The sequence below is a fragment of the Sturnira hondurensis genome, unplaced genomic scaffold (assembly GCF_014824575.4).
Source record: "Sturnira hondurensis isolate 20B ecotype Veracruz unplaced genomic scaffold, ASM1482457v3 Scaffold0005252, whole genome shotgun sequence".
Taxonomy (NCBI): Eukaryota; Metazoa; Chordata; class Mammalia; order Chiroptera; family Phyllostomidae; genus Sturnira; species Sturnira hondurensis.
In genome coordinates, this window is record NW_028077883.1 from 4,898,212 (window position 1) to 4,923,656 (window position 25,445).

At 39.5% G+C, this 25,445-nt stretch overlaps 1 protein-coding gene and 1 long non-coding RNA gene across 5 annotated transcripts; both read right to left on the minus strand.

The window, feature by feature from the left end:
* Nucleotides 1-997: 997 nt before the first annotated feature.
* Nucleotides 998-9,389, minus strand: TAC1 (tachykinin precursor 1). 4 transcript variants are annotated; one of them, XM_037046427.1, is made up of 7 exons: nt 9,105-9,388; nt 8,562-8,716; nt 7,419-7,518; nt 6,878-6,922; nt 6,391-6,414; nt 4,826-4,879; nt 998-1,596 (listed from the first exon to the last, which is right to left on the minus strand). In XM_037046427.1, exons 2-7 carry the CDS (start codon nt 8,682-8,684, stop codon nt 1,547-1,549), a joined length of 396 nt encoding a protein of 131 aa, XP_036902322.1. In that variant the 5' UTR covers nt 8,685-8,716; nt 9,105-9,388; the 3' UTR covers nt 998-1,546. The 4 variants fall into 4 exon arrangements, with proteins under 4 accessions (XP_036902322.1, XP_036902323.1, XP_036902325.1 ...); XM_037046428.1 differs by having other exon boundaries at nt 998-1,593; nt 9,105-9,386; XM_037046430.1 differs by lacking the exon at nt 4,826-4,879 and having other exon boundaries at nt 998-1,593; nt 9,105-9,389.
* On the minus strand, nt 1,153-18,715 carry LOC118987331 (uncharacterized). Its single transcript, XR_005066544.1, has 3 exons — nt 18,616-18,715; nt 13,264-13,269; nt 1,153-1,165 (listed from the first exon to the last, which is right to left on the minus strand). It is a non-coding gene; the product is annotated as an uncharacterized LOC118987331 (long non-coding RNA).
* Between the last annotated feature and the right edge of the window lie 6,730 nt (nt 18,716-25,445).

Sequence of the window (25,445 nt, forward strand, 5' to 3'; positions counted from 1 at the left end):
ATTACTGGGGAATGGGGCTCTAGGTGACTGGTTTTGTCCATTTTGCTTATAATATAATTTGTAATATTTAAATGTATTGTATTATAAGGAAAACCAGCTTGAGTTTCTTTTAAAAACCAGGCTTTTCATTTAAAGGTAGGTTAAAATATATTTTAGCTCTCCTGTCCCACAAATGGTTTTAACATTGATCAACAAAAGTGACCTATCCAGGCTAAATTCGTGAAGTTTTATTTCACTGAGCAGTACTTGTCCTGAGTGGTTTTTGCCACTTGACAATAGTTTACATTCTCTATGCAATCAGAAAATGGTTCCAAGGACACTTGTCAATCTTTCCCCTTAGGTGCACAAGAGTCTCCCTCCAATTGCTCTGTGTTTATTCCTGATGCCTTTGTTTCTGCTGGAGAGTCTTACTGGTGTTAGCAAAGCACGGGCACCCTTAGAAGTGCTGGGAAGGGGCTCTTGCCTTTGTTACAGGGATGATATCATATTTTCAGCTCCCCATTATCTGTACGATCTTCTGGTGACCTTTGTGACAGTTTCATTCGGTGTCTTAATTCAAGTGAAATTCACACACTGGTGTACTTCTACCTGGGATCCAGGCAGGGCCGAAAGGGTAGTATGTGCTGATTTTTTACCCTACAAGGAAATAATCAGTGAAATGCATCTTTAAAATACATTATTATCCTGTTTGCAAAAGGGAATCACAGGCAGGTACAAACAGAATTTAGCCCTTACTCTTTGGATTCCAAAATGTAATTGATTTCTCTATGAATGCTCTAATGCCAGCTGATTAACCCATAAAAAATGTGTGTGTGTGTGTGAGAGAGAGAAACTGAGATTGCATTTTAGTTTTTTTTCTTTAAGAAAGAAATGTGGTAGCTTTACGCTCCATTGTCAGCCAAAACAGCTTCAAACATATTTCGTCTACTAAAAGAAAGGTTGCTGCTTTGACCTAAATGTTAATGAAAGAATAAGACCCAATTCTCAAGATATTTTTCTTTTATTTAAAATGTCAACTATCACAATACATTATACAATGAAATGAAGACCTTAGAATCACATTAAAAGTTTTTAAAATATCTCTGTATAGTCACAAAACATAAAACATGCCGCAGGGATACAAATATAGTTTGATACCAAACCGCAGTACATTTCACCATAAAAACTAGTGGAGAAGCACAAGCCCGTCTGTGAGCTTCCTTCTCTTCCGCAGGAGCTGACGTGACTGCTTCCGAAAAACAAAAATGATGTCCTTCTTCGGAGACTATATATTATTGACAGGTTGTTACAATTTCATTGAGCACTGTGCTTTGTTGAGAAATTACCACTGATTTCTATTTCTAAGGGAGTCGTCATATCAGAATTATAATGCGCTTTTACAACACACAGTGGCACAATATGAAAAATAGACACTTTTTGAGTTTTCATCTCAAAACAATGATTATTATTAAATAAATAATTACTCCGCATAGTGCATTTCTCATTTTTTTTACCTTTTCTTGGCCATTGACACAAATGAAGCTCAGTAAATAACACACTAGGTAGTTTATTTACGTCTTCTTTCATAATTCTGCAGTGCACTCCTTTCATAAGCTGCTGAGAACAAAGAGAAGAGAAAGGGTTCTTGAAGAGGATTCACTGAGGAAACAAAGTGCAAGGCACACGTAATGACTTTCAAAACTCATAATGACTTTCCCCTCCGTAGAAATATTTCCCAAGAGTTTTATTTGCTCATCTTTCCATCTTGCCTCGGTCTCTGCCTGGACCGGCAGTGACCTAACTGCAGAATTCTCGGTAACTTTGCTCATCCATCCTGTACTGGGTACCCCCATAGCACATTTCCACAATGTATTGCCATGTTGATTCTCAGCAGCGTTCTCAAGCAGTGGCAGACTGCTTGAGATGCCCCTGGTGATTTATAGAAAAGTGATTTATAGTTAGCCAGGAATAGTCCTAGGATGGAAACAAAATGTGGGACTTTTATTCTAGGACAGAGACAATAAACTTCCGGCCACAGGCCAAATCTAGCCCACTACCTTTTCTTGTAAATAACATTTTACTGGAACATGGCCCCATCCATTCTTTTACATATGGCATGGCTCATGAAGCCTAAAATGTTTACTCTGTGGCTCTTTATAGAAGAGGTTTGCTGATTCCTGTTATAGGGGTAACTTATGGTGTGACAATCTTCTGCCCGTCTTGTGGAAGCCTCCTGATGTCCTTGAGACTAAAAACAGCCTCAGTCTGTAGGTAGGACAATTGTGTCATTGAAATACAACACAGTTTCACTTACCTCCTAGCACCCTAATGTCCTGTGAAAGGTTAGCCAGTGCTTCCGAAAGTACTTAACGCACACCTAGTAGCAACCTGACCCTAACACACACTGGCTGCCTGAACTAAAAAAAACCCACCAAAGATATGATATGATATACAATTTCAAAGGGGTGTGTAACCACAAAAAGGTAAGCTCAGACTGCTATAATCAAAATACTCAAGTATACTTTTCATCATTTTAACTAACATTTTATATACTAATATTTACATCATGGTCAACTACTATGCTTTTGAAAATTCAGTATGCCCTGTATAAAAATTTAAATTTAAATAGAAACAGGAGACAGAACTCTGAAAGATATGTAGAAGCCATGGGTGCTACTGCAAACACTTTCTCCAGTGTTCCCAGTGGGCAGGATTTGCTGAGAAAGAAGGTAGGTCAAATTTCCAGTGTCATCACGCCCCCTTCAACACGGAACAGAGGGTCTTCAGCATCCAGCTGCCCCGTAAGCAAGGTCAACAATAAGCTGCTTGTTTTGTCAATCACAAACGCATTTGTGGGGTAGAACAGTCTGAGCCCCAAACCCCCCAACCCTGGCCGTTCTGAAGGAAGTACACAGTTCATTTCTCACCCTCGTTTGTTCATATGAGGAGGAGGAGAACAAGCGTAAGTTCATGTTAGGTAACACGGTTCCACCCCTCAGAGGAGTGAGGTGAATGCTAATGTGAACTTAACAAAGGTAGATCAAGGATTTAGCTGGAACATCATGTCCTGTTTACTAAAAGCAGAATTTCTTAGTGGGTCCTTGAACCCTCCGGAACCGTATGTAAACTTTTGTGTGTATGAATGAGGAGAGCGGGGGTTCTTGTGGGAAGGGGGTTTCCAGATTTTTCTAGATTGTCAAAAAGGTTTGTGATCTCAGAAGGGTAAGGATCAGATGGCTGTAGAAGATGATAGTAACTTTGCCTCAACTGAGTATATGAAAAGATCTCAGTATGGATTACATTTTTGCTCATTTTTTCCTTTTTTATTTCTTAACTAAAATAGAAAAATGAAGATTTAGTCATTAATCCTGATTCTATTCTGTTTATTATTTATTATACATTATTCCTCTAAGCATATTTAATAGCATTGACTCTGTTCTGAATTGTACAGTATCTATATTATTTGTAAAGTTAAGCATGTCCCGAAACATATCCATTCTGGAAATGGAGAGGTGAAGACTAATGCAATCATCAAGAAAACCAGAGCTATATAAGGGCGAGCACACATTTCTGATACGAATAAAGCCTGTGTGGTTTAAATTTATATTCCATTTCCAAAAGTCATGCCATAATACATATCAGTGAAACAATTTTAAGTCTTTGACTAGGTAGACTGGTAATGTCTTTAAAATTTAAACTTGAGCAGCCCCAAAATTACTGACGAAGAAATACAAATACAGTAGTCTAAATCTGCAAGGTAGAGAACCAATGTAAATATTAGCAGGCATCATTTTTACATGATTTTCTAGGTAATTGAGAATTAAACCAGCTTATCTTTGTTACATATTTTCTAGAAATTTGAAATATTTTTGATGGACAGGACAGGTGCTAATTACTTTCTGGTTCATTACATGACTAGTATTTTACTTCCATTTTTACTCAGTATAAAATGAAGAGAATTTGGATAGTTTTCCCAAGGAAACTAAACTAGGGACCGTAGGGCCTGACTGTGCTTAACAACAAGTCAGTCTCTATGAAAATGACATAGATGTTATTTAACCTTGAAAATACTATGATGGATGAGTTTTCAGATATAAGTATGCAGCATTTATATAGAAAATAGGAACGTATTGAAAACAGAGAAGAAAGGAAACGTGTGGCATTCATATCAAGTGAAAGAGTTGTTCAGAATTCAAATGGGCTGAGAGAATGGTGGATTCCATTCTCTCTGAAGGCTTTGTAGCCAGGACTGATTATACATCTCTAGGGTGATGGGATGATGTTCCTTTCTGATGGCACTGGAATGGACCGTATTATTCTGAAACATCTATCAAGATGTTTCAGAGTTTGAGTTTCTGTCACATTATGAAGAGCAAGTAATTTATGTAAATGAATTAATTTTGTTTTGTTTATTTCTTTATTTTTGTGTCGGGAAACTGCCAGATGTAATGTCTTACAAGACTTTCAAATTACCTTGGTAACAAGTGAAAATCAGTCTTATTTCCTGCATCTCCCACACCCTTAGTTCAGTGAGGTTAAATGTGGTTTATTTAGCAGATATAAGGGAAGGAGTAAAACTAGCCCAAAGATTCAGGTTAGGCACTGATTGAATGGGGCAGACACTGGTAAGGCTGGCAGTTTAGAGAGATTGTTATTATGGTGATATCAGCTTAATCAGCTCTAAATCCATTCTTGGGTTTATTTATTGCAGTTAGATTGTTTTCACCATAAATACTTATTTTAAATTCATTATTCCTTTTTAATACTTTGGAACTATGCCTTAGAAAGAAACTAATACAAGTAAATTTAAGATACTGTCTATTTTCAGTCATGATTTTATACATACCAGAATTAAAAGTTCTTTTGCCCATTAGTCCAACAAAGGAATCTGTTTTATGCCCTGGAAAAATACATTTATGGGTGTTTTAATATGTATAGCATTGAGGAGATAAACTGTTATAGCTAGTACCCCCAAAAAAACAAGCTTCCAAATATATGTGCATAAAATAAATATATATTTCAAGTTTTGGTGAGTCAGAAGAAATGAGGCTTCCTAATAAGTCTTATAAATGATACTATAATGGTTCAATGAAAGCACTTTTCTCAATTCTATATCTAAATATTCCCTTTATTCATATTATATTATCTGTTTATAAAGTTTCAAATATTGCTGCTATTGAAGCTAGCTGTGACCTTTAGGAAGTCAGTTTCACATTGTGTGACAGAGAAGTCTCCAAGCCTACTTCCTTTTGTTAATAGATATGCTTTATTTCTCAGGAACTGAACCTTAGTGAAGTCAGATCCCTACATCTGACGATTATAAACTTCTGGAAGGTCACTCTTTCTATTTTATTGGATTTTAAATACTTCTTTGGGAAAATGTGTCAGTTTTGATAGTAATGGGGTGCATTTATTTTTATTACTAGAATTTTTCTATATCTAATTCTCTTGAGAGTCAACTCCTTATAAAGTAAGTAACGAATGATTTGTTCAGTTTCAAAGATGAAGCCCCTGGGAAAGATCACCTTAAGTCTAGTGGGGGGATGTCTCCTGTTGACACAGGATTCCTTGAAAGTAGGGATGCTTTCTCCCTGTGGCCTACTCTGCCACCCAGTGTGCCAAAAATCCCAGTGAGGGTGAGCGCACAGCACAATTAAGATGGTCCCCTGGGACTGCCTGTCAGCTCTGGTTCCGTTAACTGGGAAACTGGGGTCTAATGACCGTCAAGTGTCACAGTTTTGCCATCTTCACTGACTTAAGAAATATCTCACTGTGCTTTGATAGACTGAGGTTTCCCACTGAGTTACGGAATAAAAACTGCATTTCCATCTTTGCCTTTAGTAGGGATTATCTACTCAGACATCTACCGGAGCCTCTTGGCTGCTAAATCAGCCTGATAAGGGATGTCATTATGGCATCCAGCATACGCAAAATAAGTTACAGGAAACCCATAAATATTTGGGGTTTTTGCTTGTTCGTTTTTGTTTTGCAGTGAAAGTGGTGGTTGTGGGTGTCAGGAGAGAATGTGTGATGGACTTTTACCCCTGGGATTGGAATTCTTGTCTACACTAACAATTTATAGGAGTTAAAAGGTTTTTTTAGCAGCTTAATACAACAGCAAATATTTGTTATCTTACAGTTTCTGTGGGCCAGAAATTCAGCAGTGGTTTAGCTGGTAGTTAAAGGATTTTTAACATAATGTATCATTTTGGAAAGCATGATATATCTAAATCGCAAAGCTCTAAACAAGCATGTTCTGGATGTAAATATAATATGAGTCTCCACCGTTCTTATACTGTGTTAATTAAACATAGTAAGCCCTAAGTTATAAAATAGAGCAGGTGTTATATAAATTGGAACCCAATCTCTTAACATTTATATTTGATAAATGTCAAAATAATTTGAACTTACTTTTATGAGAGATCAGGCCATGTCCTAGAAGAAAGAAAAAAGAAGCAAACACAATAATTTGTTTTAAAGATGCTACATTGTATCTTTTAAGTACAAAATAAATTAGATTTTAAAATATATAACATTTCCCATTCATAAACTCTTCTGAGGAATATAGCAAACCATAAATGCCAATAAAATGATTGATAATAAAAACAAAATAACAAAGAAAAAATATTTTAAGTGCTTGCTATGGGTTACAGATTCAAGTCCAGGAGTATGAGAGTCCTGAGGTCTGTTAATAACTGTTAGGCAATGCTACCTCTGTTTACCTAAAAGCATATATTCAAGGAGGGACACCCATCCGATGCTCAGGAATGAGAGATACAAGTCCATCTCTTCATTAAAAAGACATCATCGTGAATCTGTATTTCAGCCCATTAAAGACTTTTTTCACTTCCCTACATAAGCATTCACAATAGTAAAATATTTATTTAAAAATGTTTACCATAAAGAGCCTTTAACAGGGCCACTTGTTTTTCAGGTGAGGAACCTAAGGAGAAACAATTGACATTAACAATTTACAGGTTCCACGGATAGTACCACATATTCAAAGAAACATTTCCACCAGAGAAAAAGGGCAGCAAAGCCTGTTCTAATCCCAGTGCTTTATAACCAGCTTCCACATGCACGCATAACATTCTGAGTACTACCCTGTGGAGGCCCATGCCTTCTGCTTTATCAGTTCCGATCTTCAGTCAAGGGAGCTAAGGTTGGTTTCTGTTCTGGTGGTTTGAGCCTAACACTGAGAGGTGCCCACAACTGATGCCTCCCTCCCTCCCCCCCCCAGGCACGTGCCTGTGTTAGTGAGGTGCAGGCTACGCAGTGCACAGTGTGTGTGTGGGGGGGGGGCTGAAGAGTGGGGGTGGATACCACATGTTTTAGGCTGGAAATCTGTACTCCAAGAGCAAGAGATAATCTGGGTGCTCTGAGAATAAGCAAGCAGACCAGGCGGGTTGCCGGGAGAGAGGGGTGACTGTTCATCTCACCAGCGTCCCGTTTGCCCATTAATCCGACAAAATGCCGATGAGGCTTGAGGCTCCGGGAGATTCTCAGCAGAAGAGGGTCAAAGGTCTCAGGCAGCTCCTCCTGGGGGACAGACACGGACAAACTGTGGTACAGCAATCTGTGCGAGGCTCCCAGAAGCCCAAGTCGTTTGGGCAGTGAGCTCCAGCCCTGGGCTCAACTCAGCCACCAGTGGTGAGACCAGCGCTGGGCCAGGCTTGGAAGCCAAGGCTAGGGGTGGCCAGACTCCGCTACCACAGGGCTGTGGGGGCGGGGGTCCTTGGCAGGGTGCTCCCTGCCTCCACCCGTCTCCGCGGAACTCCTGTTAAGCACCACCACCTTCCCCAAGCCCCCACGAGTCAGCAGGAGGCACAAAATCTTACAGCCCTGCATGCTTTCGGCTCATTGCTCCCAGCCTGGGGACCCTCATCTGCCTCTAGCCACCTGACTTTGTCTCCACTATGTATGGCACAGGCTTTGGTGACGGCTCTCCACCCTAAATGCGCACAGGTGTGTGTCGAGGGTGGGAAAGGGTGAGGCGACCTGCATGGCGCGACTTTCCCTGTTCCTGCAAGGCGCGCCCCCTTGCACCGATAGCCTACGAGTCATACAAATGAAAACTCGCTGTTACATTCTCAGGTCCGTACAATAATGTCACCACAGGAAGTTAGCTTCCCACCCACCTCCGTCTTTCTAAACCCACAGCAGCTCGCCCTTGCCCCCAATTCTGCCTGCGTCCGGCACGCCCTCCTCTCCTCCTCCCCAGCATTTCCAAACTTCAGGTCCTCGAAGCTGGGCTGGAGTCCCCGAAATCCCCCTTACCTGGGAATGAAACCTTGTGAGGACCTTGGGTCCATCATGGAAGGTGTTACTCCTCCAGTGAGTTCCTGAGACCCACCCATGCAGCTTTCGGGAGGAAACTTACGTGGTGGGCACGCAATCTCACGCAGGGCTCAGAGGGTGGCATCACCTTACATCCCCCACTTCTCCCAGCCCCAAACGCCTCCACTGCCACTGGTCCTACTGGTCGAGATTGCCCGCCAGGCTAACTAGGGTCTACCGCAGCGAAAGGGACAGCTCCCCAGCTCAGGAAGAACGGCGAGGGCCAGCATGGGACCTGGACTCACTTTGATCTGGTCGCTGTCGGACCAGTCGGACCAATAATTCATATCATCGTTGGCTTCGATTTCTTCTGCGAACACTTGAGTGGAGATGAGAAAAAAGACTGCCAAGGCCACGAGGATTTTCATGCTGGATTTCTGAGAGGAGTAGGGAGAAGAGACTGGGGAGGGAAAAATTACATCCAATGGGGTGACAATCCGAGAGCTGGGGCAGCGACCTTGTCAGTCCCACAATGGAATTAACCAAGATAAAAAGCCTAAGGGTTAAAGTTCCACCTGTACCCTTTAGGAGAGAGGATCCTGCCCCAAAGCTTCTCAAATCTCCTTTTTCCTGGATACCAACTCCACCAGCCCCCAACCCACCAGCCAATCCACACCTTCATGCCTGCAGGCTCTGCAGGAGGGAGACAAAAGAGGGACTTTGGCAATTGGATTACTCCTGTCCCTGCAACTGTCCCTCGCCCCAGCGGCCCCATCCCACGCTGCTAGCCTCCACCTGGGTGCTATGGGCGGCGAGGAAGCTCCCCCTGGCAGGGCGCAGGCACTTACCTCGGCGGGCAGGCTCACTGGGTTCCTCTGACAGGTCTGAGCGCACGCACTGCGCTCCGCACTGTCTGTCGTCCCCGGGGCGGTGGAGAAGGGCGCAGCGCGCTTTCTGCCTGCTTGGTGCCGCGCAGTATTTATACCACACTCTACGAGCCTGGAGACCCACGTGACATGCTCCCCCACGCGACTTTCTGCTCAATATTTAATTAGCCGCCTCCTCTCCTTTCGCTTGCGTCTGACTGAGAGTTTCCGAGACGGGTAACCCGTCGGTGCCCATAATATGTGGACCGAATTGGGTTCGAAATGACGCAATTTTAAGAAAATCCAGATCTCTCCATCCAATCCCCAGCGGCCGGTCTTCTTCCGTCTGCGGATCTGACGCCCCCTCCTCTCGCCTTCTTCCGATCAGATCAGATCAGGGTTCCATGACACCTGAGATTACTCATCAAAAGTGAACAAAATGACTCATTCCTCGGACTTAGGCAACTTTTCCATCTTTTGGGACGTCAGGATAAGTTGCACTTTTTAGGATGGCCACTTGACTTCAGACATTAAGACGTCGACAGCCGTACTAAGAAAGGCGCACTTCCGATGGAGGGGGCATTGTTTTTTCTATTTCCAGCTGCAGGGTTTTAAGAGTTTCTGAGATACAACGTCCTGGTGTGAGCAGGGCTTCCTGCTCTCGTATCAGCTAGAATACCTGCCGTTCTTCAGGATTACAAAAAGGATTTTTAGTCTCATAGTACTTCGGACGATGGAAGCAGGTTTATCTTACGTTTTTTGAGAAAGGAGAATTGGAACTTGACATTGCACGTGGAATATGTCAGTGCCGTTCTAGGATATCTTTTGTTCCGGGGAAGATGGGATGCGTCCTCTTTCCTGACACAGCTAGGAGCAGGGTTGGGAAAAGGACGTGCTTGCACTTCTCTCCTGCCCTTTCTTGCTGAGACTCAGAAACCAGCAAAATGGTACAAGATTTTTACTGGGTATCGCTAAAGGTCTCTATACAGATCATTCATAGATTTCGCATATCAAAATAAATGTAGTGAGGATGCTAAATGGGCGGTCATGGACGATAGGAAACTGTTAGCCTAATAACATCTATACAGAAATCACAGCTTTCCATGAAGTCGTGGTTTGCCTTCCAGACACATTTCTTTCATCTGTAAATGGATTAAATGACATTCCTTGGGTGGACTTGTTTTCACCTCTTAGTATTATTATTTTTTTGGTTAATTCTGATGTTTTTGGTATAATGCATAAAAGAAATGATTTTTGCGACTTATATAAAATTAACTAGTAATTTTTTTTCCTCTAATAGTGTGTTCTTTTTAAAATAACCCTGCATTTTGAAAGTTTCGTGTATCTATCTCATTTTTTAGGCCTAGCTTTACAATATGAGGCATTCTAATTGGGGGTCTTTACAATATGGGGCATTCTTTGGGGTTTTTGTTTTTATAACTTTTATATGGAAAATTATAAACATACAAAAGTAAAATCAGTCACTTGAAACATCTGCAAGTTTCACCTACAAACTCTTCACATTTCCCTTCATTCGTATTATTTTGAAGGAAATACCAGACACCATTTTAACTGAATAGTTCAGCATGTCCGTATGAGTGACAAGGATTTCTTTAAACAATAAAAAAAGAACCATGACATTTTTTCACCTAAAGCAACACAAAGCAATTCTTTACAACGTTAACTATCCAGTGAAATGCTCAGACATTCCTATTGTTTTAATAAACCCCTACCCCACACAGTTTACTAGTTGAAATCAGAATTGTAGTGAGGTTCATGCCCTGCACTTGGTTATTCATCTCTAAACTCCCCCTAGTCTATACTTCTTCTCTGTCCCACCCTCCCTCCCTAACCCCCTTGCAATATACGAATAAAACTGATCGGTAAAGTGTACTGCATTTCAGAGTTCGGTGATTGCCTCCTATGGCTTCTTTTAACTCGTCCCTCTCTCCTGCTTCCTGTTAGTGGGTAGTTGCATGTGGAACAGGGAAGCCATCTCATGTGAGTTCAGTTTTTCTGACAAGGCTACTTTACACGTGTTGTTAGGAAGCACATGATATCTGGTTGTTTATCGATTGAGGATCACTAATTAATTCAGTAGTACTTTCAAAACAGTGTTTGTATTTTATCATTCATTATTTTCGTGAGCTGGACTATTTCTATATAAAGAGAAATTTTTTTCTCAACTATTTAACTGCTTAATGACATAGCAAATATAAGAAAGATGGGATAAGTGTGTGATTACTTCTCTTTACTAATTTTAAAAAGTTGGTAAGTTAACATATTCAAATATGTTTTTTTCAAATATTTTAGGATTATTGTGACCTCATGGATTTAAACATATTTAAAGTATTTCAGTCCGTCAAAGAAAGAAGGAAGCAGGTCTTTTTAATTTGGGGGGTTTGTTTGTTTGTTTGTTTCTGTCTTCTTCTAACTGATGCTCAATTATCCCATTTTTCTGGCCAGCAGATGGCATTTCAAATGGGCTTCTCAGACTTTGATTTACCTTAAGTAGGCTTTAATAGGGTTCTTGGGTTTTGGTAGGGCAAGCTATTCCAGGTTTAACCTGTGTATTTTCCATCTCAGGCCTGCAGTTTGCATTCAAGGAACTCTCGTTTCATCTGAGCTAGAAATGATAGTTAGAGCCCTGGCTGGTGTGGCTCAGTGGATTGAGCACCAGCCTGCAACCAAAGGGTAGCCAGCTCAGTTCTCCGTCTAGGGCACATACCTGGGTTGTGGGTCAGGTACCCAGTTGGGGGTGCATCTTCTCTCCCTCTCTTTCTCCCTCCCTTTCTTTAAAAATAAATAAATAAAATCTTTAAAAATGATAATTAGAGGCTATGATCTGGGCATGGTGGGTGCACATTGCTGCTGAGTTCTTTATGGTTTCAAGGCCAATGAATTGAGTTGAAAATCACTGTGTGTGTAAAATTATGAATGTATACTGACACTTTCTATTTAAATCTAGACCCTATAGAGTCTTTCCTTGACCTCTTCTGTTTTGCATCTTTTCTAACATGCCCCCAAATTCTGCTTCCCAGTGACATTAACATGATTGTTCACACTTTATCCCAGTACATCATGCCAACATGACCAACTACATGATTATTAGAAACAGATCAAGTTTTCATTTGCAATTTTTGTCTTTAAGAGATATCACATGAGCGAGGTATGTTAGATCAGTTTACTGATCAAACAAACACTTTAAAAGTTCTTCTCTGTGTCGTTATGCTACCAACTCTTATACACATGGTTTTACTTGCTTGTTTTGCTCTTGAGTTTCAGGGATTGTTTTTAAATTTAATTTCATTTTTAAATTATGTAAAATACATGGTTCAAACTCAAGTATTCAAAACATGAGGCAGTCAAAGACGTGTAGCTTCACTTCCTGCCCCTACAACCTCTTCTCTCTAGTAGCCACTTCTTAGGTTTTTAGTTTATCCTTCTGTTATTATTGTTATTGTTGTTCTTCTGACCTTAACATAAGCAATGCATATTCATATCCCTGTGCACCTGTAAGGTTCTATACTTAAAGTGGGGGATTTCAGATTATTTACTTATTTTTGTTTCTCAGTTGTTGATGTGGTTCACGGGGTAACAATAAACATAGCCCTTTCACAATTTCTTCCCTGTTAGCTCAGTGTAAGAAGGTGTATAACTCTGTTCTGATGCCACCTGTTGCAGGCGCTCCACAGTATATAACACAAAAGCAGTTTCACAGGATTGAGTAATAAACAACAACGAGATAAAATTGATTAAAGAATGCATTTCCCACCTTTCCATCCCATTTGTTAATTGCTGACTCAGTGTTCTTAGTAGTATCAAGCAGTTATTTCTCCTTGAACATTGCAGAGGTCGGGACATTTATATTCTTTATTTGTTTTCTTTTGGATACTTGTACTTTTATTTGTAGTTTATTTGTTTTTATTTGGGATATTTGTAGTCTTTATTTCTCAGAGCATCAAATTTATGAAACAATACATTTTAATAATATATATATAAGAAATAGAATAGTAAAAAGTAAGTAATTAATAAATCATTTTTATGTTTGTAAATTTAAAAACTGTAGAAAAGTACAAAGAAAAAGTTAGTATTATCCATTTTCTCATAACCCAGAATGAACTACTGTTAGTATCTTGACATACAACTACTGCTTACAATTTTAAAGGCAAAATAGTCATCTGATTGTGGTTGTAAAATAAGATACTCTCTTTATAAAAAATAAAGCAAAGAAGAAAAATACAAGAATGTGTTTTTTTAGAAAATTACCGCAAACTCTCAAATTGCCACCCTTAGCATGAAAAGAATATTATTGTGAATAACTTTCTATCATATTATATGGTTATAAAAGTAGAGTGGTAGGCAGGTAAATAAAAGTTATAAAAATGGGATGAGGCCCTCAAAAATATTTTTAATGAAAGATAGTTATTTACATTTTGTTTGACTGAAATAAAAGAAAATCAAAACTGAAAAATGTTTATTCACCACAAGGTATTGTTTTCCATAAAAGAATCCATGAATGTTGAACAAACAAATGAGATTTAGGAATAAGCATCAAGAGGCTAGCAGGTAATATTAAAAAACTCAATATTTAGATAATATCTATTTGTTCCCTGGTTTGAAAGATGAGGGCATCGGCACTCAAACTTTCTCCCATCTCCCCTTCTTCCGCCACGTCCTTGTAGTTACGTGATTATTTTAACATTATTCAGGCTTATAATATTAACATTTAGTCTTACCGCTATACTTTCATTAGTTGTTTACTCTTCATTTAAACAGACTCATTGTTCACCACCAGTTCTTTTAACCCAGCTGTGCCATTCTTGAGTTTCTTTTTGCTTATCTTTTACGTGGCTGGATGTCATCATCAAGCAACTGTTTTTTCCTTGAGAAGAAATGAAGCGAATTGTGTTCCCTGAGTGCTTTCATGGTTGTGGATGTCCGTTAGTGACTTCTAAGTTCAAGTGACCTCTAGGTTAGTTTTGTTTTCAAATTAAATTCTGTGTTTCTCAGGACATTATGGACATTGTTCATTGTGGAACTGAGTGTTATGAAGAACTCACAGGTGGAAGAGTTTTTTTCTTTTCCTTTTTCCCCCCTTGAGTATATATCTGAGGAATTTTCTTTGTTCTTTTAAAAATATTTTATTTATTTGTTTATTTTTAGAGAGAGGGGAAGGGAGAGAGAAAGAGGATGAGAGAAACATCAGTGTGCAAGAGATACATCAGTTGGTTGCCTCTTACATGCCCCCAACCGGGGACCTGGCATGTATCTCAGGCATGTGCCCTGACTGGGAATTGAACTTGCAACTTTTCGGTTTGCAGGATGGTACTCAGTCCAGTGAGCCACACCAGCCAGGGCTCTTTATTCTTTATATTTAATGGTTTAATTAAGGGACATGCCTTCTTGTTGATCATCCATCTGACTTTCTTGGAGTATCGTGAACTGTTTTTGTTTTGCAGATTGTTTTCTTTCTTCATTTTAGGTAAGTTTTATTGTATTTTGTCTTTAAATATATCTTTGGGGCAGAAATCCCACTTCAAGAATATTATGGTCTTTTGGGGATTGTATTTTCTAATATATACATGAATATTTTAATCTGCAGGCTATCTCATGTCTATAATATTCTTCCAAGTTGCTCCAATTCTTTACCCTTTCTGTCTACATTTACTTAGATTATCTTAACTCTTTCTTCTTTGTGTAAGTAATTCAGTTTTGTCTATTCTGTGCCTTGCTGTTACTAATTTACTTATTGTTTCTATAATCTGTTTGCATAGTCCCCTATTTGTTCTTGTAAACTAGTAATTTCCTTTTCATCTCATTAATTGCATTATCAATTTATTGGCATGCTCTTATTTTATTGTATTTATGTTCTTGTTAAGATATTCTTAGTGTGAAGTAATTGAGGGAATTTTCTTTTGTTTCCTGAGTTATGTGTTCTAGTTCAGTGGTAAAATGGGTGAGTTTTGAGCAACCATTGCCAATTTTAATACTGGCATAGCCGTTTGCTAGCCCCGTGACCCTCGATAAGTTATTTAAGCAGTCTCTGCCTTAATTTTCTAATCTGTCAAATAGGATAATAAATGATAATAAACAGTACTTACCTCATGAAATGTCTGTGGAGATTAAATGAGTAAATACATGTGAAGTGTAAAGAAGAGCACCTAGCACATGCAATGAATGTCAACCATCATTCTAGGTGGCTGTCTGTGTGTGTGTGTGTGTGTGCGTGAGAATGGTTAATTTGATATGTCAACTTGGCTAGGCTGTTGTTCCATCCAACACCACTGTAGATATGGCTGTGATGGTATCTTTTAAGATGCAATTAATATTTAAATCAGTAGACTTTGGGTTAAGCCATTACTCTCCATTATATGGGTGGGCTTCAGCTAATCAGTTGGAGGTTTTGAATGAAAAAGACTAAGGTCCCACGAGGAAGAGGGAATTCTGTCTCCAGGATGCCTTTGGACTCAAGACTCGACTTCTTGCCGAATGTTCGGCCTGCCAGGCTGCCCTGCGGATTTCAGATCTGCCAGCCCCACAATTCTGTGAGAGGATCTCTTAACCCTGAATTGATTCCTTAAAATCAATTTCTTTTCTGCACATGATGCACATATCCTATTGGTTCTGTTTCTCTGGAGAATCCTAGTCAAGTGTGTTTGCGTCATTTCTGGGCCCTTCTTTCCAACTGGAGGTTGCTTGGGTGGCTCTGGGCAGACGAAACAGGAGTGACTACTCGACTCTGTTCTTACAGTTTGGAGGATTTTTTTTCCCTGTGAGGAATTTTGCATTCCTTTCACTTTTCCTGGCCTCAGAGAGGGCTTGGGGACTTGGATGAGGTGCAGTGTGGTCCAGACACCCAGATTTTGCTCTTTGCCCTGAGATGTACAGAGTCTTGTTCCATGTCAGTTGCCGGGTTGGTGGATCTGTTTCTTTCTCAGGAGGTTGTCTCTTGGACTTTTATCTCTGTGATTTCCATGTGGCCCTTCACTGCCCATAAAGTCAATTCTATTGTTCTCTTTTCCAGCATTACTTGCTTTCCTTGCATTTTGGAAGAAAATAGTGATCACCAACTCAGTTTTCTTCTCTCCATGTGAGGAGGCTTCATTGAGAATTCTCAGAACTTTGTCAATATACCAGTAAACTTTTGGAAGGTGAGGACAAGGAAAAGAATACAAGGACTGTGAGGAGCCAGGCAGGACTGTGAGGGCCTTCGAGGAGCCAAGGACTGTGAGGGCCTTTGTGCTGTGTTCTAGAATTTTCCATTTTATTGTCTACATACAGACTCTCAAAGATTATTGAATTAATTACAACTCTTGGTTTATTTGGTTGCTGATTATAGATTTTCTTTTTTCCCCTGGAGTTAAGCATTTTTTCACTTCATGAAAAAGGACTATTGACATAAAAGCAAAGGCAGGGTCATAGGGTTTTGCACCATCTGAGGTAGGCCAGAGGGAATTTTAAGCAGTTCTACTCAGAACCAGGTAGTGAAATCATGGTTTCGTCAGGGAATACCAGTCCCCGATATCTGAATGTACTTGGTGACCTTTGTGTTTCATGATGCTGCATCTTTGAGAGTTTTGTGTTTGTGTTGCTGTCCTTTGCCCGGAAAGCCCCCCTCTTATGGGAAACTCACTAATTCAAAAAGACACCTGCAACCTGTATTCACTGAAGCATTATTTACAACAGCCAAGGTATGAAAACAACCGTTGTTCACCTGTGAGTGATTAGATAAAGAAGATGTGGTACATATATACAATGCAATACCTCTTAGTCATAAAATAATGAACTGTTATGGAAAACTAATTTTAGTTCCTGGCATAGTAAAGTCAGAAGTGGATACATTATTGAAAAAGGGATACAATATTCCAACCCCTCAACCCTCTGCACATTAATTCCATAAGAAGAATTAATTCACTGAACATTTATTTAATGTTTGTTATTTGCCAAGCAAATATGGTGCTGGGAACACAGAGGTGAATGAATCGGTTTTTGCCCCAACACAAAAGTCAGGGAGGCAGGACCTGTAAGAGATGCTATCACAGAGGAGGGAGCATTATATTATGGAAGCATGGGTTGACATTTCTCTAGTTGGGGTGTGGTGGAATGGAAGGCATTCCTGGAAGAGGACTGGTTTAAGCAAAGGCGGGGAGGGAAGGATGTGCGTTGGACATTCGTGGAGAAGCTGGAACCACGGAGGTGAATACTGCAGGGGGCAGGCATTGGGGCCTCAAACCAGGTGAAGTCGATTGTCACCAACTCGTTTTTCAGTCTAAACCTCAGCAAATTCTATTAGCAAGCAAAAACAACTTGCCCTGGAAGAAAAGCAAAGCTCACAGCTATTGTTTTTCACCTAATCACTGGTGTTCTTGAGTAAAATAATTAGGAGGTTGATGGTTTTTGAACTACTTACAGTAATCAAGATGACAGTCGTTACAATATTTTATTAACTGTGTTTTCCTTCCATTGCTTCTGAATGCAACAAAAGAATTCACATTGTGTGTATTTGCCAAAAGACCGAAAGTGATCTCCTTATTCAACATGACTCTGCAGTCCTAAAACAATAAGCCAGACTAATAAGTCTACTGAAAACACGCCTGATCAGATACCAGTTTGGTTAAACTGGATCCTTAAAGGTCAATCATTCGATTGAAATTAGGTACAGTCAGCCCAATTGTCTTAGCAAAATGTCAAGTTTATAACACGTCATAGGAACACTAGTTAAAAATCAGGAAATAAATCATTTACACTAGATTAATGATGAGACTGTTCACATTTAAATTCAGTCTGGTACCCTAAGATAGGGAAGTATATATTTCAAAGTCAAACTGAGAAAGCCAGTGGTGGAGCCATACCTAATTCATTTCTTTCTCTAGGCAGTAGTTTAATAGTTAATGTGTCGGGCAGTTGACTTTGAACTCTTTGCCAGCTGAAAGTATAGTCCACCTGGACCCTTTCCTTCCTGGTTGCCCCAGGCCTGTTGATGCCCCATTTGGCATCAACAGCCCCTTGACTGACACTGCTCTCATTAATGTCTCTACTAGTAAATGAGTTATGAACTCAGACTATCTGATGCCAGAGTCCATGGCACCAGCTCTTACCCCCTGTGTTGTCTGTATGGCTGAAGAGTCGATGTCATTAATGTGCTGAGTGTTGGGTAGGAGATGCGTAAGGGAACTAACCATTTATTCCTGTTTTCTAAGCTTTATTTCAGAATCAAATGAAGTCATTGTAAAACTCATTATTTGGGTTTTATTGTTCCTACTTTCTGTAAAGATACCATCACAGGTGTACGGTATAATGTCTTCAACTGTAATTGGGAGTGTGGATATAAGAGGGTTTTTTGTTTGTTTGTTTTGGTTTTTGATATAAAATTGCTTTAATTCAGTTCTCTCCACATTACAAGCCATCAGGTGGGCAGTGGAATGTGCCATGCTCCACATTACAATACTGCGCCTGTAACTGCTGATATCAAAATGTACATTTGTGTCACCATAAAAAAAAACCCCTGCATTTTTCTGCCCCTCATGCCTTACAACTGGTATAAAAAAATTATAAATATTTAAACCCTTCTCCCTACCCCAACATGAACACTCAGGATATAAGAGTTTTTAATATAAGACATTGCTTATGAGGATTATATATATATTTTTATTGAATAGCTGTTAGAGTATATAGTTTATTGTGGTCTTATTATTCCTAATATAAAATGCTCTGAGATTTATTTCTTTTATAATTCAGTATTTCTCCCCTAGAACATTGATATGTTTCCTTATACCAGTGCTTTGGCTGTCAAAGCACTCAGAACTAATTTTTAGATTTCATTATGCTAACTTTCTGGTCTAGTCTAATTATTCAACATTTTCCTTTAGAATTTGGCTCTTCTAATGTTTTAAGGTTTAAAATTATATTATATATAATTTATTTATTGTAAACAGCCTCAAACTATATGTATGCATATCTCTCTCCAGCCAAAATACCAAATGACTTTATATTTCTTAGCATTTTTAATACTAATAACCCTGGACCAAGTCTTTATTATATCTTTATGTATTATTTTAATAATTTATTAGCAGTTTCCCCTGATTTCTTACATCTCTCTCTCTGACTTAGCCAGTGCAGCACAGTTTATAGCACAACTCTAGTTACAGTTTTCTGTTCTTCAAAACTCTTCAGTAATTTCCTATTTTTCACTAAAACAAGTACAGTCTCCTTAGGTCATTACTTATTAAATGTGATTTCCTTCCATTGCTTCTGTGTGCCATTAAGGAATTCCCATTGTATATATTTGCCAAAAGACCAAAGATAGTCTCCTTATTCAACATGACTCTGCAGTCTTAAAGCAATAAGCCAGGCTAATTATATTAATTCCCTGATATGGACTGAACCTAACTTTTTAGGCTTTTCTCCCCCTAGTAGGGGTCTCTGAAATTTATAATTTATCCCCACTTGACTACCTGTAATCAATCTAAATGGTCTGGACAGAAACCTGAGTTACAGTGAATTTTCCCCTCTCTTTCATCATTGTTCCCCCCTTCATCCAACGCATCAGTTAGGATCCTGACTTTTGTAGATACTTGGGTATCTAATGTCTACCCACTTCTTCCCATTTTCACTGCCTCCACGTGAATCCAGGCCATGACGTCATCTCCAGAACGACTTCAGTAGTCTTCCAACCCATTCCCCTCATACAAGTTATAACGAGCCTTTAAAACACAAAGAGCATGCTACTATTCTGCTCACAACTCTAAGGGGCTTCCATAAAACCCGAACACCTCCCCTGGCCTTCAAAGCTGTGCATGATGTGGGCCCCGCTTACCTCTTCAAGCTCATTTTCGGCTTCTCTCTTCCTACTTACCCTCCTTTAGCCACAGCAGTGTCCCTTCGGTTCCTTGAGCACAACAGTCCCTGTCCTGTTTTTGCCCAGGTCATATTTCTGCCTACAGTAGAAACTGGAAAACTATAATTATAGGTCAAATCTGGCCTACTGCTTGTTTTTGTCAATAAAGTTTTATTGAAGCACCACGATGCACACTTTTTCAGATGTTGCCAGTGGCTGCTTTCATACACAATGGAACTGTTGAGTAGTTGCTGTGGAAAACAAATGGCCAGCAGAACATGAAATATTTATCTTTGTTCCATTACAGAATCTTTCTTGACCTCTATGCTAGAGTATTTATCCCCTTGCTCTTTGGTCTTTTTTTCATTGTTAGGTTCTCAAGCTAAATATCTCTAGATCTTCAGAAAGAGTTTCCTGATCACCATATCTGAACAGGTTACCTCCTAAATTTCTACCATTATACCAAGTTTGTGATTCCCTTATATTCACACAATTGTGCTTGAATGTTGCTTTACTGTGATTATCTTTTCCTTTTTTCCTTTTATTGAAATATAAATTTCTTAATTTTCTTAAGGGTAGGGAACATGTCAGTTTTGTTCTTCACTTTATATTCAGGTCATAAAATAATGCTTGATTGTGGTAGGTGATAAATGTTAACTAAACAAATGAATGAACATGTCCTACCTTTTCTTCACCATTTTTAAAAATCATTTTCCCTTTGTTTGGTGAATATATTGAGATTTGTGAGCAGCCCCCATACTCAGCTTACCTTGTACTGAGATCCCCGCCCTGTCTACTGCCCTTGTGGGACCGACTTTGTCTTTTCATCGAGTCTCACACAGTAGTTTTTGTTTTTGTCTTGAGTTGTTGTGACAATGCATTTACCCGAGGAGAGTAAAGTGGAGGTCCAGAGAAACACTTCCTTTGAAGAAGAGTTATGTCAAAAGTAAGATAGAATAATTGTCAGGCAGAGGAAAACTATGTAAAGAACCTTTCATCAAAGCCATATAATAAAATCAAACTATATTTGCTTGGAGATAATTTTCTTATTAAAAAGTACAGCAATGTCTAACTTTAAACCAATAAGAAATACATATATAGCTAAATTTCCTAGAGTATATATTGAGATATATACATTCCCTGATATAGTATGTCCTTAGTGAAAAACCATCATTATCAATGATTCTTTAGTTTCTACTCTGATCTTCACATTAAGATAGAAGAGGAAAAAAAACTTTACCCTTAAGGATTTTAGATTTGATCAAAGCAATTTTATAGGAAGATTCCAGAAATGTTTAATTGCTTTATAATCTTATGTCTATATTTATACTGATAATTTTGGTGTATTTAAAGCCACGTAAAAGCTAATTAATATGAAACTTTTGAGTCAAACTCCATGAAGTTTTTTGTACATTTGTCTGAAAGGAACACTAAGCAAGGAGCACATGAAGGAAAGTATTTCAAAATACCCTGATAAAACAACTGGTATAAACTTCAGTGAGAGGGAGAATTAAGAGAGGGGGAGGCATGGTCAAAGTTGTTAGTGGGAAGGAGTTTTGCCCAAGACCTTGGATGTGAGAGGCTCTGATTTATAAGCTGGGAGAAAGCCTGGGGGACTTCACTGAACTTTGCAAATGATGGTCATAGCGTGTAACCAAATGTAAAAGATCATAAACTCTTGTCTTGGGAAATATCTAGCACTATATGCTTGTGCTTCTCTTCCAAGTTTAAGGGGAAGCTGAAGTCACTAATGCATAAACCATAGAGAAGTCTGATATCTCAGTCTAGATGCTTATTCTGTGAACAGAAAGTAAAAAAGCCTGCAGCTTTCCACTCTGATTGTTTTATACGGGCCATGAATCACTGTTGTAATGTACAGATAGTTGTTCTACTTTTAGATTGTTGGGAAGAAAGAGTGACTTAGAGTCTAGTTAAAAAGGGGAGGAGAGGCACAGGTGGGCAAATGTTGCTTACTTCATAATTTCCTAGGGCAAGTTTAGTTTGAATAATTCAGTGACTAATTTAGATCATACTCGGAACAAGGAAATATTACTTGGAACAAAGAAGGAGAGAGGACACTTTATCTTTTAGGTTCAGTATTTCCTGTTGTGTTCTGGAGTCAGCTTTTTAAAAAGGGGGATGGTGGAGAAAAGTCAGACCTTTATTGCAAATATGAGGGCTTTTTTGCTTTTCTTCTTAAAACCTAAGTATAAGTGTTGGGTCAAGTATTTCTATTCTGTAATATTTTGTTGATTGATTGAAAGGGTTCTTTTTCTTCAAAGAGCAGGGGCTGTCGATAGTTGGCCAACATCCAAGTGTCAAGTACAAATACAAATGCTAAAGGAATTCACAGGTACTGGAAGAATCACTGATAACCTGACCAGGCCCCTAACCTTGGGTCCACGGATAGTACTATTGAATTAGAACGTGAAGGAAGAAACTAGAGGTGATAGGTCATTCCAAATGCTGGGAGGAACACAGGGCAGGGTGGAGAGGTAGGGATAAAGGAAGCCTACATAAGAGATGACAAAGCACCGTGTTAGGACTATGAAAAGTATGGTTGGGGCTGAGTTTAGGTAGGTCAGCTGGTTAGGGTGTTGTCCCAACACATCAAGGTTGTGGGTTTAATCCCTGGTCAGGGCATGTATTAGAATCAGCCAGTGAATGCATAAATAAGTAGAATAACAAACCAATTCTCTCTGTCTCTCTCTCTTTTCCTCTGTCTCTAAAATCAGTAAAGAAAAATTTAGAAAAAGAGAAAAGTACAGTTGGATGGATGACTAGAAACCAGCTAACACTAGGAGGAGGCCATTTGCAGAGATGCCTCATTTGTTTGCACAGCTAGAATTTCAGATTAAAGATGCACCAATGAGCACTTCCTGGCCTCAGACCTTATGCTTCACTTAGGAGACAGACGTGATCTAAGAGGGAAATAGACTGGGTTTTATGACCGTACATTCTCAATGAAATTGTAAGAGTGAAGAGAGGTTTAAAATCGGTGTAAGGGGCAGCGCAGCTGGAGCACACCACGCAAAGGGGGTCACAACAACTTGAATGTTTGTAGGATGGGTTCTTGTTTTTGCTTGCTTAAGATTTTAGAAGTTTCTCAGGTTTTCACTTATTGTGAAACCCGGCATTTAAAATGTAAAATCCTTAGCACCCAAGACCGAAGTTTGGCAAGCTTTTGTTAGCATTGACATTTGTGTGAGTGATCTGCTTGAGCCTGAATAAGAAATGAGTGTCCTATATGTCAGTTTAAGAAATTTTATTTTCTAAAATTACTCCTTTTTTTCTTTTCAGCTAAAGAATGTATTCTGAAATATTTATGAGGGAGACAAGTTACAATTTATGGCCATATACTCTGTTACAACATCAATTTATCAGTAATTTATCCCTGATGACACCAAGTCCAGTTAACATTCCTGAAGGATTCATCAAGTGTCTGCTCTACTTTCTCACTTAATGATGAGATCAAAATATATTATTTCTGCATAATAGTTCCTGGAGCAAAAGCAAAACTCTACTGTTCAATGAAAAATGTATACTTCGCGACTGTGTTTGCTTTATTCAGTATGGTAGTTCCAGGACCTGACATGTACAGGGCTTTAACCAAATACTTGTCGAATAAGAGAATAGAACACATGGATGAATGGGTGAATGAATAAAAGGACGAGTGAATAAATTCCCTGATAATTGGCTCTTCCCCCACCTCTAGAAAGATTGTTTATTTAGAACGTTGAGTTGCATTTATTGCCTTTGGACCACAGAGCTTTCTTGACATTTTTCTTTATACCTTCTATTTCCAAATTTTCTGGAATGCCAGTTTTTTTATGGTGAAATGATGTATTTTCAGTTTCTTCGATACACTTAGGAGCCAAGTAGGAAAGCTGACAACCTTTTCAGCCGTATCAAAGTAGTAGGTTTGCCTTCAGGACAGGTGCAGATTATATTTTAAGTTTGCAGCATTGTCTAAGAAGAATTAATTCAGTTCAGAGTAGTTCAACATGTGGCTAAAACAATTCTTGTTCCTAGAAATGGTTTAAATATATTTCAAATGTTTAAAGGTTCTCTCAGGTCCTTCCTTCCTCCTCTCCTCTTTTCTTCTACTGTCCCTCCCTGCCACCCCATTCTCTTCTTTCTTCTTCCTCCAATTAACTACCTATATTTTGCCACTGGATCTAAGAGCTTTAATTTTAGAATGGGAATATTTTCTCCAAAGACACTTGTCTGAGTGAAAAGAAGTGTATCTCTTAAAAATGGGATTTTCTAAAATTTCATCAGCATGCCTTCTTGTTTCTGGAGCTCCTTCTACATGTTAACATGGTGTGATTTGCCATGCTATTAGGAAGTTGTGCATTTTATTTTCCCAAGCTGATTGACTGGCCAGCTCTGTGGGAGTAATTTCTTACCACATTATTATTCACAACCAGGAAGACCATTACTCAGTAGCCCCTTGGACATAGTCTTGCTAAACAACACAGGGGTGGTGAGGAATGATTTAGTACTTTTCCTAGCCCTTGTTTTTCCATTTTGTGCTGTCATTTTCCCAACATCTTCTCTTCTCTGAGGAGCTAGCAGATGACCTCATGACCTCCTGCACATCCTCCCCTCCCTGTTTTGCCCCAGGTCACCTAACACTGAGCAGCCTACCGGCTGGATAGAGAAGAAGCTTCACATCATAGATGTAAAAAGTGCCAGTGGAAGAAGAGAGTGGCCGGGGAGTGCCGCTGTCCATGCCACGCACTGCCTAAACCCACAGTGGGCTTTATGCAAGGCTAGAGTAGGAGGCGCCCTGTGGAGTTTCACCCGAGATGCTTAGAAAAACCTGCTTCCTTCATTTCGTTTTAGTCATAGGTTGATACAATTCAGCAGAGTCCATGCTGGATGCTTTGGGGATATCAAATCTGTTGTGGCTGTCCTCTTGTACCTAAAAGTGGAGATGAGCATGCTGGTAAATTTTGGAAAATGTCACCTGTAAATGATATCATGGACATAAGAGATGAAGAGAGTTCACCCAGGGGACCCAGGGAAGACCAGTCATTTACCAGAGCATTATTTGCCACTGATGACTTACTCCTCGTTAATGCATAAATTACTTAGCTGTTCTAGAAGCACCGAGAGGAGACTCCTAAGGGCGCAGTTCTGAAGACAGGAGCCTTTTAATGGTGCAGGTGGGGTGAGGGAAGAGTGTTGCTGGAGGAATTGGCAAAGGAGCAAGTGACTCAGGATGTAGGGTGGCACTGTGGAGGGGGGGCCATGGGGCGTGATGTGGAACACAGTCGGCGGGGAGCAGGACGGGGGAGATGGAAGAGAGCGGTGAGGAGCAGGTCAAGGAAAGAATTCTTGAGACTATCAGTTCTGGTTCTACCAAGGTCACTGTCTCCACACAAGCACATGACTGTGGGCAGTAAGGAGCTGTGGATAGAGCAGCTGCTTCTGGGAGAAAAGCAAATGAATACAGCTCTTGCCTCTTTGTGTGATCT

Bases quoted from the DNA above. Each gene is read 5' to 3' on its own strand.
- TAC1 (XM_037046427.1), bottom strand. From the start codon at position 8,684: ATGAAAATCCTCGTGGCCTTGGCAGTCTTTTTTCTCATCTCCACTCAA. The intron at 6,923-7,418 runs GTGAGATGAACA...GTTTCTCCTTAG, and splicing joins AATGGGCAAACGGGACGCTG to GTTCCTCACCTGAAAAACAA. The intron at 6,415-6,877 runs GTAAACATTTTT...TCTTTCTTCTAG, and splicing joins CCTGTTAAAGGCTCTTTATG to GACATGGCCTGATCTCTCAT.